At 52.2% G+C, this 14,305-nt stretch overlaps 4 protein-coding genes across 4 annotated transcripts; all 4 read left to right on the forward strand.

Annotated features, from left to right (window-relative positions):
• Positions 1-2,445: 2,445 nt before the first annotated feature.
• On the forward strand, positions 2,446-5,002 carry QC763_706580 (uncharacterized protein). Its single transcript, XM_062915648.1, has 2 exons — positions 2,446-4,108; positions 4,164-5,002. Exons 1-2 carry the CDS (start codon positions 3,500-3,502, stop codon positions 4,410-4,412), a joined length of 858 nt encoding a protein of 285 aa, XP_062761634.1. The 5' UTR covers positions 2,446-3,499; the 3' UTR covers positions 4,413-5,002.
• Positions 5,003-5,590: 588 nt separating this feature from the next.
• QC763_706590 (uncharacterized protein) lies at positions 5,591-9,153 on the forward strand (the record flags this gene model as incomplete). The annotated part of the gene is made up of 3 exons (XM_062915649.1): positions 5,591-5,604; positions 5,896-6,055; positions 6,460-9,153. 3 exons carry the CDS (start codon positions 5,591-5,593, stop codon positions 9,151-9,153), a joined length of 2,868 nt encoding a protein of 955 aa, XP_062761635.1.
• A 1,533-nt stretch (positions 9,154-10,686) lies between these two features.
• Positions 10,687-11,824, forward strand: sbp1 (Ran GTPase binding protein Sbp1; the record flags this gene model as incomplete). The annotated part of the gene is made up of 2 exons (XM_062915650.1): positions 10,687-11,152; positions 11,211-11,824. The coding sequence occupies 2 exons, from the start codon at positions 10,687-10,689 to the stop codon at positions 11,513-11,515; spliced, it is 771 nt and encodes a 256-aa protein (XP_062761636.1). The 3' UTR covers positions 11,516-11,824.
• Positions 11,825-13,158: 1,334 nt separating this feature from the next.
• Positions 13,159-13,968, forward strand: tfg3 (transcription factor TFIIF complex subunit Tfg3; the record flags this gene model as incomplete). The annotated part of the gene is made up of 3 exons (XM_062915651.1): positions 13,159-13,354; positions 13,413-13,873; positions 13,939-13,968. 3 exons carry the CDS (start codon positions 13,159-13,161, stop codon positions 13,966-13,968), a joined length of 687 nt encoding a protein of 228 aa, XP_062761637.1.
• Positions 13,969-14,305: the final 337 nt, after the last annotated feature.

The raw sequence follows: 14,305 nt of genomic DNA on the forward strand, positions 1-14,305 counted from the left end.
CCCAGGACGTCGTTCTAGATGAGAGAGACGAAAAGGAGAGAGTTGATGTTGGCGAGATCCTGTGAGCATGGACAACAAACCACAAAACAAACGAAGGAAGAAAAAGCAAACGAGGGACGAGTGTTTGATCGGCAACAACCTGCCCTGTGTTTTATAGCACCATCCCACTGATTTGTCGAGTATGCCTAGGTATGAAAGGTGGTGAATGCTGGACTGATACGGTCCCCTCCACCAGGATAATAATGAGGAGATAGCAATGAGACAATAACTGAATCTCTTGGAGGATTATGGCTTCCGACGGGGGGTATCGTTGGATATCTACCTACCTTGCTTATCAAGCTCGTTTTCCCCTGCTGGGTCCAATACCTAGCTAGATGCATAAAGCCCTGAGATTTCAGTCATTTCTGGTAGAGGATTTATCTACTTGTTATTTTCAGTATTTCTTTTCTGGCAACAGGAGACTGTGTGTTGGGGTCTATGTCTTGGCGTTGTGCTTAACGGATCTCTAGCTTATGCTCAATCCACAGCCCTTTCGAGATATTGAGCGCCTTTCCAGGTCGTTCAACGTCTTCTGGGGACGTATTAGCTCTCTTGTCATAAATACTCGAACAATGCGTACCGTAGTCACCTAGGTACCTAGGTACTCTGGTATGGTTATCAATTATCTACTTGCTTTGCGGTACCACCATCCTTGACCAAATTTTAGTTGAGTACTCGACTCGGAAGATCCCAGCCTCGCTCTGCGTAAACACTGGGCTTGTCAATGCAGAAGGTAAACGGAGCCCACGAGATATACCTATGGCTCGTTGTATGGTAGTAATAAGCTGGCCATCGATTTTGTCGTGGTGTTTTAATGTCGTGCTTTCACCAGCTTGAGGCACTTGAATATAGAACTAGCTTGTAACCATCTTTGGAAGTTAGACCGAGGTGCCTGCATAGATCTGACCAAGCTTGTACGAATGTTTGCTGGGAATATTGAAATGATGGTACGGGGCCTTGAGGTGCTGGGGCAAGATGGGCATTAGGACAAGACCGTGACCTCATATTATTTGGCAATGTGGAAGTCTTTTATGAGATATAATGACTTTGTGATGGGAAGATTGCCAACTACTTGAGATTGTTTACTCTCAGTGCTTACACATGAGAGTGGAAACTAAGGCATGGAAGAATACTTGGTCTTAATGCGGTCTTATTAGAGGCGATGTACTTTTGCGAACTAACTGCCACTGGCTTGGATGCTTCAGCATAGGGTGTGCAGTTCCTGGTCAGCCGTTATCAGGGTGTCCCAGCCTAGGAATAAATCCCTTCCAAGACACGGCGTTCACCGATGGCAAACTTGATTCAAACGGCTCAAGAACCTGATCGTTCTTGCAAGCTGGCTGATGTCATGTGGGGTCATGTCTATCCTTCATGCCTTGATGTTCTTCCGCGACGAAGATCCTGCCCGAGGTCCATGGAGATAGGTATCTGACGCCCGCCCAACTGTTTGAGATAGACTCAAGGAAACGATACTGTAGATCGGCGCTTTACAGTCCCTATTGTCATGATGCGGGTGGTTTGGGTATGACTAACACGAACTCCGAGAACGAACCGTGTTAAGTTGTCCCGTTCTTGAGATTTTCAGGATCATGCATTACATATACCACAAGAAGCCTGAGCGTCGGAACTCGACAGACATCTACCGACCTTTCTCGCCGTGTCTGGCCTGTGCGCTGAGCACATTCATCCGTAGGACCGCAGATTCCAATAACTCCTTTTAGATACAGGGAAGGTGACATGATCCTTATGCAGGTACTATCGAGACGTGCTTAGGCCCGGTGCGGAACCATACGGGCGGTGACGCTCAGGGCCACGGCATCGGTGGTCTCGGAGGCTTCACGTCTCGAAATGGAAGGCTTCTGGAAGGAAGGAAAAAATCAGACAGGGTGGAAACACGCTAAACCTGATTTCTGGATAAACCCCACTCTCCTGCATCGTGCGGACTGGGGTCTGGGGAAACAAGGGCAAGCAAAAAAAGTGAAACACAGCATGAAACGTGTGCGATGGAGATCTGGCCAGGAACAGGACGTTGATCTGATTTTTGCCGGCTACCGATGGCGAAGAGTTCGTACTCGGCACCGAGATCTTGCCTCGTATGAGATCATTCATTCGGCTGATGAGGAAGCAAACTGTTGGGCAGTGAGTAGTGTTATAGTGAACATGACGTTTGATTTGGTTGTTCGGAGGAACCATAGAGCCTTGAACAGTGTTCTTCCGTGTTTGATGTATTGTATGGAGCACAGGAGGAGGATTCAGGATCCTCGCCCTCGGGTTCTCCTTGAGGGAGTGTGGAAATAATATGCATGAAGCTCAGCCTCAGCAATGCAGAAATTCCCATAGATCGGAAATCTTTGAATGCCGTCGAAATCCCTGGAGATCCTCGGCCTGGGGTCGCACGTTCTGGCCCTACACACTAACCTCCACGAGGGTGGTTTGTTCTGCCGAAAGATGCTGCGCTTTGCTCCGCAATCCCCTCAATTCAAGTCACTAGCAATGTGCTTCTCACCGACTCGTTACTTGTAGGCGAGGCCGGAACGTTCTCCATATCGCCAATGTTCGATTGGCCGCTTGAAACAGGAACCAGGAGGGCTGAAGATGCTTGAACTCTTACCATATAATAGCGATTATCTAAGATTATCCAACAGCTCCATCTCGCTCTGAATCAGAACTCACAAACCATTGTTGTTCGCCCTTGGCCATTCAACATTCAACGTCGTGCCCCTCCAAGCCTCTCTCACGCCACGTTTGTAAAGTTCCGCGCCGTCAAGCAAATCTCCCGTAGGAAGAGATTGAGAGGCTGGAATGAGGTGTAGCTGAATCCTCGAAATCCTTTTTCGTCCTTTCTCGTTGGGCTGTCAATCCCTGTCGACCACGCGACGAGTGCAGGGCGCGAAGCCCGTGCAGCCCCTGCCTCAACCCCTTGCCGATCCCACTTGTGAGGTGGTTCCCACTTCCAGCAACCGCTGATGTTTGCCCAGCCTTTGAGCATCTTTCCCTTCTCCCGTCGCCTTCTGGAACTCTCGCTGCCTGCTTTTTCTGACACGGCGCACCCTCTCACCCTCCACTCCAGCGACCGATCCCACGCTCGGCATCCATTGCCTCCCATCCTGACGTTGCATTCGGCCGCCGCGTGGTTTGATACCCAGAAACTATCGTCTGCAACCGGCTATTCTCCCCCAGCGAACTGGCCTTCCCATCACACGACCCTGTTTTTCGCCCATAGCATTCAAGAACACAGTCACACAAACTTCCCGTGCCGTGATAGGATATTCGATTAGCGACACCGCGGCCCCTGTCGAATACCGGACTCGCCGTACACAGCAGCCGCCTGCCCTACCTGTCAACACGCAGTCCTTCCCGCTCCCCTGAAACCTGGCCGTCATTGCTCAGGCTGTCCCGAATATTAATTCACCACACCCCGCGCTCACACGTCCTTCGCTCCCCCCCCTTCTAGCCCACCATGTCGAACCCTACACCGGCCCAAGAAGAATTCGCTGCTTTTCTCGACAAGAATAGCCGTGATTCACTGGACGGAATACACCCCGAAGACAGAGCGAGTGCTGCTAGAGAGGCAGCTGACCACAGCGAAGACGAGGAGGAACAGTATCGCGCTCAGAAAATCGACGAAGCCATGAGGATGCCTACTATGGACTCTCGCACAGCGTTGCGCCTCCCACCAACGTCGTTCGACGACGGCCATTCTACTGGTGTGAAGGGTGTGATTGCCGACGCAAGATCATACGAGAATGCGCGGCAACGGACCTGGAAGGATAAGGCGCGCGCTGTTCGCCGAAGTGTCTTTGGTCTCGAAGGAGGCAGGCACAGCGGGACCGACAGCGACGCAAGCGGAGCTGAGGACGCCGATGAGGAAGAGTTCTTGAACCGCTGGCGGGAAAGCAGAAAGAGAGAGCTGGAGGAGGAGAGCAGGAATCCTGTGCGGAACAGGAGGACAAGCCCAAGCGTCAGGATGTATGGCCGTTTCGAGGAGGTTGATGCTCTTGGCTATCTGGACTCGATAGAAAAGGTTGGGAGGGAAACGGTTGTTGTGGTGTTTGTCTATGACCATCAGGTTTGTTTGAACCGTCCTCGTGCTAGATAAAAGCTTGTGCTAACTCAATAACCAGAGCGAAGTATCAGCGGCAATCGAATCAGCCCTCGTCCCCCTCGTCTCAACACATCCCACTGTTCGGTTTGTCAAAGTACACTACGAGGAAATCGAATTCGACAACGCCGGTGTACCGGCGGTGCTGGCCTACCGCAACCAAGGCGACCTTTTTGCGAACCTGACTGGCATACTGGAGTTGATCCCAGATGAGGATGACTTCGACACGGATGCCCTCAAGAGGATCTTTACCAAGCACAACATTTTGTGATTGCGTCTGGGCAGGTTTTCTTTTGTATGGTTTCCAGTTCGGTGTTGACACTGGGTCACGGTTTGCAGGTTCATGTCTGGGTCACTTGGAAAATCCAAGTCAGGGAAAGGGTTGAGAGGCTTTTATTTTCACTTGGTGGCTGGGGCCACCTCAGAGGCGCGCCCGTCTTTTACTCTTACTGGTTTACACATGACGGTCATGTTGGGAAGATGCGAGATATTATGAGATGACTACCAAAGATACCACGACCTCGAGGCTCCCCTTCAGGGTCGATCTTTTGCAAAATGATGGAATGGCATTTTTCAGTTTGGGTTAAACTTCTTGCATTAGTCTCTTGGTCTCTCTGTATTTGAGCTGCTGTATTACTAGGAAGCGGGAGCGCCAGCAGGTCTCGCTGTGTGCAGGCGGATAGGTGCAGTCAGGTGTATCACATATTGAAACTGAGGAACATCATCACCTTCACCATTCGCTTCCACCACCACCACCCCGCATCGGTACTGTACTGTGATTCCCCTCATTGCCATCTAACGTGATGTCAAGGTGTAATGTGGGGATGGGAGATTGATGTTGATAACGATGACGGTGGAGCGCTCGGTTTGAACTGATATGACGGCAGGGAGCAATCAACCGCGTTCATGAAAGTCGTGGCCGAGCATTGAAGTCGACGGAAAGGAGTGATGATTCATCTCCACTGAGTGATTTGTTGCCTGTGGCGTCAAATTCGATATCTGGCGAGCCTGTGATCCGGACACGACGGTGGCTTGGGGTTGACCTCGAATTTAGCTTTGGTTGGGTGAGGATTCGGCCCCACTGTCTGCGGTCATAGTGGGGACAACCATCGTGGAGCTTCTATCCCGGAGGGGGTCGTGTAAGTCGGTAGTTCCAAGAGCGAGAATGCATCTCTTGGTAGGGATTTTGATTGCAGACTCGTTGTAAACAGAGGACCTTGGAGGGACAAACAGAGCTCTCAACAAAATTTGCCGCCTCATGGTGAGAATTTGGAGCCTTGGACATGTCCAGCACCCGACGTGCTCCCCGTACCTTATTCCCTGAGCTTGGTCAAACCCCGCAATGAGCTAACAGCTCGATGAGGGGCAGGCCGCGTCTTGTGATAGCCAGCGGCACCTCAACTTATAGGTAGGCTCCAACCCAGAGCAGTCTCGGGACAAAGACGAATTATGCAGCCTGAGGTGTAGGCACAGCTTATCTTCTCATCTACCCATCCATTCTGGGCTATCCCACTCTGTCCCACGTTGTCGAGAGACCTGCGTTTGCTCTCCTCCACTCTCCCACTTCATCACCTGCCTCCTTCCATACCACTCTCTCTCTCTCTCTCTCTCTCTCTCTCTGCTTCCCCCATCCAACAGCAGCCGAATGCGACTTGTTGCTTTCCACTGGCGACCCGGACCAACACGCCCTGACTAGTCGTGTCGTGCTGTCCGTTTTCATTCGACTTCATTGTCGTCCTGACAGCTGCCACCAGGTCCCCGGAGCTCATTCACAGGCTGACACGACTTGCCTCCTTCCCCACCTCGCAGCCCAGTGTAAGGCAGCTCTGGCCCGGGGCGCAGGCAGAAACCCAAACTGCGAACCGCAACAAAGTCTGGCTTTTTAGTGCCCCCAAGGAACCTGGAAAGAGCAAGGTGAAAGGAAACCGCAGTGTTGAATAAAAGTTAGTTTAATTCACGCGTCTGAGTTTTGGGACGTCAAGTGGTCTTTTTCTTTCACGCCCGGCCCAGTTTCAGTCACCCACTCTCCGCCGTCTTCCGAGTGCTTCCTTGCCTACCCTATTACTCTGCTTCACTTTCCTTCCTTCCGCATTGGACGCTCCCCCACCTTGAGCCTCGCCTCCCATACCCTGCCTGCCTGCCCCTCCCTCACTACACATTACCAACACTTACTTCAACTTCAACTTTTGGTCGGCTCTCAGTTTGCCTTCCTCGCTTGTTTTGTTTGCCTCGACTGTCCCCGCCAGCAGTCTCGGGTTCGGACGTCGGGTTATGACATTACCTGTGCAGGCTGACACACATCGTTCATGATGGAACAGCAGACCATCGAATTCCCCCCATTTAACCCCGCCGTTGGCACCGAGACCAGAGACAACACTCGACCTATCTTCAACACTTGCAGTTCTACGCCAGACGACGACCTCACACCATCGTCGCCGGCTCTTCGGTTCCCCAAACCTCAAGGCAGTCAAGATCTTGCCAACTGGATTTCCAGGAGCTCGCCCGACATCATGAAGGCGACCGCTTTAGAGCCGACCAATCTGGCCGACTCGGCCTATGAGATAATCAACCCCGCCGACACCACCGATTCCGAGAGCCAAGATGGCCGCTTGACCGAATCCACAAGCTCTCTCTGCGCTGGTCGGTCTGACGACGTCCATAGCTTGGGTGGTTCGGACCACCATTATACGAGCGAGTCCGATGGTGAAGTGGAGGAGGAAGAAGATGTTGACGATGAAGAAGACGACGAGGAGGTCGGTAATTCTTCACATGCTTCCTCGATCAGGTATACGGATGAGGCGCTGGGGAACCCTTCTACACAGCTCCCCGCATCCGCACTGAAGTGTGGCTCGTCCTCTGAGGGGTCTGGTGTTGTCGTGCGGGCAATCGAGTTTCAGGAAGACGATGGTGACGAGCCTCTGATGCTCGAGAAGATCTCGGCGAAGCATGCCGTGCGGGAGTATAATGAGCACGACTCGGCTTCTCTGGCAGCTCAACTAGATTTGTCGCAACAGCCCAAGCGCCTTGTGGCCACTATTCGTCAGACTATGTCCCAAGCTCACCTTTCGACCAAGAAACCCCTTCGTGTCCTCTACGTGGGCCGACCTGAGGCTCAACGGGCTGTCGTGCTCAAAACTTGCAATGCTATTTGGGCCTCCCCCAATACCAGCGACGAGGATCAGGATCACAGCAACCAAGACAGGGAAGGAGTCTACAATATTGTCCCCATTTCATCTTTCGGTTCCTCACCCGAGCTTGATCTCATGCACGCCTCGCCGTGTCAAATCAAAGTCGAGCACTGCACATCAGCTGAAGAGGTCATCTACGAGGGATCCTCGTTCCCCTCAGACACAGTGTACACCATTACCGTGGAGCACGACAAGGTATACACGTCCATATCCTCGCCTGGCGGCAATTCCATCCAGCCTAGATACATTCTGCCACACATCGCCTTCTTTTATTGCAGCCAGAAAGACGACGCCGAGGCGGAGCGGACAAGAGACGCTGCGTGGAACTTCTTGAGTCGGCACCGCGTCCCGTCCATTTTTATCTCGGAAGCGCAGGACTTTGCCAAGTGCAACACGGGCAGTTGGAATGATTATGTGAACGAGCATGCTATCCATCTTTGCTTGGAATCTCGAGACCCCGACAGGCAACTGGCCCCCCTGCGCTTCCCCATTGACCTTGCATCCTTCAACGATATCGACGCTCGCCAAATGAACCGCAACCTGGCCTATCTCACCGGACTGTCGGAGCCAGAGGAGGAATCGTTCATTGAAGTCGAGACACCCAAGAAGAACATGCCCCGGCTACAGATTGTGGAGGCTCTTGATGCAGCCAGGGATAGCTGGGCAAAGTTCGTGGAGCGCGGTGGTCCTCAACGTCTTCTTCCTTTCCTCGTGCCCCTCTTTCTGGCTCTCTTTTCCCCCTACCTCATATCACTTTTTGCTCGGTACCCATCGTCATCTGTCGCCCCATCCACGCAAGTGCCACTTGCTGCCAACCTTGGCTCTACCCCAGTTTGCGCGGCTAGCCCCTTGTCGACAAAGAGCACTTCAGCTGGCGTGTTAACAACCACCAAGACAGTTGTCGTTAGCCTCACGGAGACCAGGACTGTCGAAATCAGTCAAACAGCACCACTAACTAGCTCTTTCGCGTCTGCTCTCTCTTATGCTGGCCTCTTGTCTGACCGGTCACTGGCTCCCGCTCAACCGGAGCCGCAAAAGCAGGAGATAAAGAAGCCAGCTCCTGCCAAGAATATTGCGCTTTCCGCCAGCATTGCCGGTGCCAGCGAGATTTTGGTGTGTGTTCCTTCGAATCACAAGGCTCGCCGCCTACTGCCAAATGGCATCAACCTCAATGTGTGCCGCGGCGGTGTCTGTCTTGAGAAAGACATCAGCTCCGTGGACCAAGGCCTCCTCATCAAGCTTCAACCAAAGGATGCCTGGGGCGCGGTCAATGTGACCATCGTCTCCACTCGGAAGCCTAAGATCAATGAAACCTTTGAGGTTGATCTGGGGAAGACTGGTATGGCGGACGCATTTGGGGCGGGCTTGCACATGTTGCAGGACGTGATGAAGAAAGTGTCATCCGGTGTGGATGGTGCGACATCCCAGGTGGGCGAGGGAGCCGTCGCCAATGCTTTTAAGCATGCTTTGGAGGCTGGCAAATCTGCTGGGAGCTGGGCAAAGGAGCAGCTTACTTGGTCAGCAGGACAGCTTCAGGAACATGCCGAGTTGTCTGTCCTCCAAGCTCAAATCCGGTCGAAGCTTCTCTGGCTCAAGGCGCAGGGGAAGATGGAGGAACACGATGCCTACCAGCGAAACGCAACTCGCTTTCTCAAGATGAGGCAGGACGAGCTGGCTAGGGCCCAGGCCTTTGAGAAGGGCGCGTCTGGTACGGAAGTCTGTGGCAAGTCATGGTTGCCTTTCAAGAGCCGTTGTCAGACGGCAGGTCACATGGCTAAGGACATCAGCCGGGGCAACGGGTGGATGAAGAAGATTATGCGTTGAATAATAATATGGGAGGTTATTTTGCTTTTGTGTTTTTATTTTTTTGGCTCGCGATGGGACCGGCTGGGGCTACAGGACGGTAAACGGAAAGGGAGGAACATTCGCCTACCACCGGGCATATCGATATGGCATGGGAAACCAGACAGCTGGCGGTGAAGGGTTATTTTGGACGGGCGTTTTGAGGCTGCGTTGGTTTTTGATTTGTAGTTGGTTTGGCTATGCTTATGGACTTCACACTGTGTTTTACTTTTGTCTTTTTTTTACTATTTCTACGTGGCCAGAGAGATAATGGAAAGCCATGATGATGATATCAGACAGCTTGCTTGCTTTGGCAGCTCATAGACCAATGCGTTGTTGTTGTTGCCTTGTACCACACGTGAAAATGCAGTGTACTTGTAAGCTTTTGATTGCAAGATGGGTAGTGAAGTGAGTTGGGCATGGTGTCAGGCTGTTGATTGTGAACATTTGACTGTGCAACTTTGATATGCTCTTCGATAGATGGATCAAATGCCGGATTCAGGGGCTGCCTCAGGGGCTGTCGTCGTTGGGCTGGAACTCGGAACTTGTGCCAAGAGGTATATCATGACCCCACCCTTCACTGACGCACGGGCCTTCACCACGATGGAGCCTAACCTGCATTTCGAACCAAGCAATTGCTACCCAATCAGTAGGTGAAAGCCCCACCGTTGTGAGAGGGGGAGGGGCAACAATCATCATTTTTCGGTCGGGTTCCATCTTTCCCAACCCCACGCTTGCCTGCTGCCTCGCACTGCTGCTGTGACTGTGACTGACTGAACTGACTGAGCCTGAAGAGAGAGCTGCTCCAGCGGTTGCTCTGCCTGTGCCTCCCCAAGCTAAATTTACTAAAAAACTTATCCACTTGTTTCCTTTCTAGACGGGCAACAGCCACCCACTTCTACCATTAACATCCTAAAAAGTCCACTCCAGCACCACCCCATCACATCACACCTCTCTCTCTCTCTCTCCCTCTCTCTCTCGCGCGCGCGTCTTGTGCAAAGAAGCTCGCGGATACCCAACATCTGGTACGTACACACATTTTCCATTGCTCCTCCTTTATTTTTGGTGTCGAAGGTCTTTGCCAGCATGAGAATGGGCCTTATCGACACGGCGGCATCAAGCGATCCAATGAGTCTGGTGTTGCTTAGGGAAATCGACCCCGCCTTGTTGCAAGATCGCGCGCGCCTTCGATGGATGGCGGGGGAGGGGAAAGCAACAACATGGGGAAGCATTTTTGTGCTCTGCCCTCGGCAACCCTTGCGGTTACGATATCGAGTTGTCGACGTCGACGTCGGGTTACATTTTGGAATGGCTCTCCCAATATACTGCACTTCCGCTCATATGTGCCCGGCAAAGAACTTGCGCTCCGTGGCGGGGTCGTTCATCACGATTGTATCGATAAGCGCTGACGAGTATGCTGTGCTATATCCAGATTATTAGCAGCTCTTTTTTTTCTTCTTCCCCTCCACTTTTTGTACCACGGTCAACTTCTACAAACCACCACAAACCGCAAAGATGTCTGCCCCCGAGAACGAGACCAAGCCCGTCGAGGAGGTTGCCGCCCCTGCCGCTGAGGAGCAGAAGCCCGTCACTTCTTCGTCTGTTTTCTCCATGTTTGGCGGCGGTGCTAAGAAGGAAAAGAAGGAGGAGGAGGACCGCGGTGACAACTCTGGCAGTGCCAAGGCTCAGCGCGAGGCTGCGGCTGCTGCTGCCGCCGATGAGGACCAGGCCCCCGAGTCGGAGGATGTCCATTTCGAGCCAGTCATCCGCCTGACCGAGAAGGTCGAGGTCAAGACCAACGAGGAGTCGGAGGAGCAGGTGTTCAAGATGCGCGCCAAGCTGTTCAAGTATGTTGCTGAGACCCGCGAGTGGAAGGAGCGCGGGACTGGCGATGTCCGTCTGCTCAAGCACAAGGAGAATGGCAAGACCCGGTTGATCATGCGTCGTGATCAGACCCTCAAGGTTTGCGCCAACCACTACAGTATGTTTTTCCCCTGAAGGCTATGTCCGTTAACTTTGGAGACTCACATGTGATGTAGTTGTGCCCGAGATGAAGCTTTCCCCCAACGTTGGCTCTGACCGCAGCTGGGTGTGGAACGCCTCCGCCGATGTCAGCGAGGGTGAGCCCGAGGCTGTCACTCTTGCCATCCGCTTCGCCAACTCGGACAATGCCAACCAGTTCAAGGATGCCTTCATCAAGGCCCAGAAGGAGAACGAGGCCCTGAGACTGGCTGCTGAGGCCGCTGCCGAGAAGACTGAGGAGACCAAGGAGGAGACCAAGGAGGAGACTAAGGAGGACGCCAAGGAGGAGGCCAAGGAGAAGGAGAAGAAGGAGACTGCCTAAGCAAAAAAGGAAAAAACTTCTTTTGACTGTTTATGGAAAATGGATGAGCTCAGGACTAAGTAAACAACCACATCAAGATCCCAAAACCACTACCCCTCAAGACTATAACCCCCGAGCGATGGAGTATGTGGAATATGGAGAAGAAGGAGGGCTGGATTACAATTGCGAATGTCATGGTATGGATTCTCCTCCGCCCCCCCTCCCCCCTTTGGGCCTGGTGGAATACATCAGCCGTCCCTCAGCGAAGACGATGAGCAGCAAGATAGCTGTAGATAGAGGAATTACGTAGCATCAAGTTTTCTGTTCGACTCTTGTTTAGTTCCGTCTGATCTTTCGAATCTCCCAGTTTGGTCAGGCAGCAGAGCGGTCCTATGTGGCCGCTGATAGGCCTAGAGTCTCTACCTGGAGAAAGTGGAAGGAACGACTCTGCCTGAGGAGTTCCCGGCGACCGATCTCGGTGGTTTGACTGATAGGTAAACAGCAACGTGAGCACACAATAACGGCAGCCACAGACGACGGGGCAGGCGTTCACTTTATTTCAGCAACTTGCTGGCGAATTTCTTCTCTAGAGGAACTGATATTGTCTCGGTGTGTGTGAATTTATTCACTTTTTGACTTTTGACTTTTTCTTTTACTCGAGGTGGTGGTTTGCTTCTTTCGAGTAGAGTTTGTCCGACTGCGCCACAGCATAGTCAGGAAAATGGTATTATCCGGTTAAACTTCGGATAACTTACTTTTGAGGAAATAGCTCCCGCCCGTCGAATCAGCCACAATGGTGGTGGCTCGGGCGCGGGAACTGCTGCTGGTAAGTGATTCACGCTTGGCGGAAGGTTGGGTGGGTTTCGTGTCGTTGGTTGCTTGCGCATCGAGAAGCGCGTTCCTGTTCCTTTCTTTTCTTTTTGACACAACGGTTGGGAATTGCTTCACTTTTGCGAGTTTTAATTACGCCTAACTGCACACACACGCGCGCGCGATTTTGAAACGACAGATATACGCGGGAGAGGGAAGTTAGATTTACTGGTGAGGTATAGGAGCTTTGTTTCCTTTTGTTTGGATGGAGAGAGAGGGTATTGGAGCTCGCGCTTGCTGCCTAGTTTTGGGGAGCTCTACGCAACTTTGACTGATTGCGAGGGAAAGGAAGAAGCAAGGCAGCCTTTTTTTTGGGGGGGGGGGTGTTTACAGCTGCAATATTGTAAAGACTTGATGGCGCGCGCGCGGCTGGGGCTCTGTGGCTGGGCGCAAAACATTACACTCAAGATTGATGGGATGATGTCGCTGACTTTGGGCAAAATATTTTTTTTTTTTTTAGGTGCGAACAACAACTCGAGCCGCAGCAACCAGTCTTCCACCACCACCACCACCACCACCACCACCACCACCACCACCACCACACCTCGTATTAGGGTCGTTTCGGGCAGAGGCGGCAACAACAACAAGAAGGAGGCGGCAGCAAGAAGAAGAAGAATAACAACAAGGACAAGGACGACAACAAGGAAGACCACGACAACAACAACAACAACAACAACAACAACAACAACAACAACAACAACAACAACAACAACAACAACAACAACAACAACAACAACAACAACAATAACAACAACAATAACAACAACAACAACAACGAGAAAGCCAACGTCAAGATGATTGTCGAACGCAAGGTCAAGATTGTGACGGAGCAGCACAACATCGACAAGCCCCCCGTCAACGAGGGGTTTCCGATGAAGGAGTGGACGATTGAGGTTTATGTTTTGGACCAGGAGGGGAGGGAGAGGCCGGCGAGGTGCTTTACCAAGGTTGTTTACAACTTGCATCCGAGTTTTGACAACCCTGTTCAGAGTAGGTTTATTTATTTGCGCAAAGGTTGGATATATGGGGATGCTAATGTGGGAAATAGCCTTCACCGAGCCACCCTTCCGCTGCACCAACGAGGGCTGGGGCGAGTTTGAAATGTCGATTGAGCTCTACACGACGGAGAAGGGGGGCAAGCAGACGATCCTGCACGACCTGAACTTTGCGGCGCCGCAGTATGAGAATGTGCATTCCGTCACGTTCAAGAACCCGAGCCAGGCGCTACAGGCGCTGCTGAGGGAGACGGGCCCGCTGCCGTCGGATGAGGAGAGGAAGCAGCTCAAGAAGGGCGGGGAGGGGAGCAAGAAGAAAAAGACGTTTGATGTGGAGAAGATGGCGGATGGGCTGGTGAAGCTGAGCGAGGATGATTTGCTGCAGGTGATTCAGCTGATTCATGACGGGAAGGACGAGGGGACGTTCATCCAGAACAATGTTGACCAGGGGGAATTTTCGGTGGATTTGTACACGTTGCCGGATCCGTTGATGAAGGTGCTTTGGGATTACTTGGTGAGTTTTTGCCCTAGGTGGTGTTTGAGAGTATTGGTTTGGTTTGCTGACAGTTTGATGGATAGACCCGCGCCAATGTCCTCGGGAGGGACTAAGTCGGCTCCTGCTGGGTTTCCTCTTGGTCTTTTTTCACTCAACAAACTGCGGTGCATTTGCAATGGCGTTCTGGGCGTCTTGGAAGACGGAAAAGGGAGAGAGGATGAAGCTTGTGGGCTTTGATTGACATCGCAGGGGTAGGAGATGAGACTTCTTCTTTTCTTTTTCGCTGGCTGGCGTCATCGGGCTTCTATGTCTTTTTACAGGCAGGCTGGGGATGATCTCTTTTTCGTCTTTTTACGCGGAGAGGGGCTTTCAATATCTGGGCGAGCTCTAAAGATTCTGCTTCTCGATTTTAACGAAATGTGCGTGCCCTTTTTAATGGAATCGGGCCAG

This window comes from Podospora pseudopauciseta, assembly GCF_035222475.1.
Source record: "Podospora pseudopauciseta strain CBS 411.78 chromosome 7 map unlocalized CBS411.78m_7, whole genome shotgun sequence".
NCBI lineage: Eukaryota > Fungi > Ascomycota > Sordariomycetes > Sordariales > Podosporaceae > Podospora > Podospora pseudopauciseta.

What these genes read in the sequence shown, in the direction of transcription:
- QC763_706580 (XM_062915648.1), top strand. Translation starts at nt 3,500, where the DNA reads ATGTCGAACCCTACACCGGCCCAAGAAGAATTCGCTGCTTTTCTCGAC. An exon ending in TGTTTGTCTATGACCATCAG is followed by an intron (nt 4,109 to 4,163) that starts GTTTGTTTGAAC and finishes CTCAATAACCAG; the next exon opens with AGCGAAGTATCAGCGGCAAT.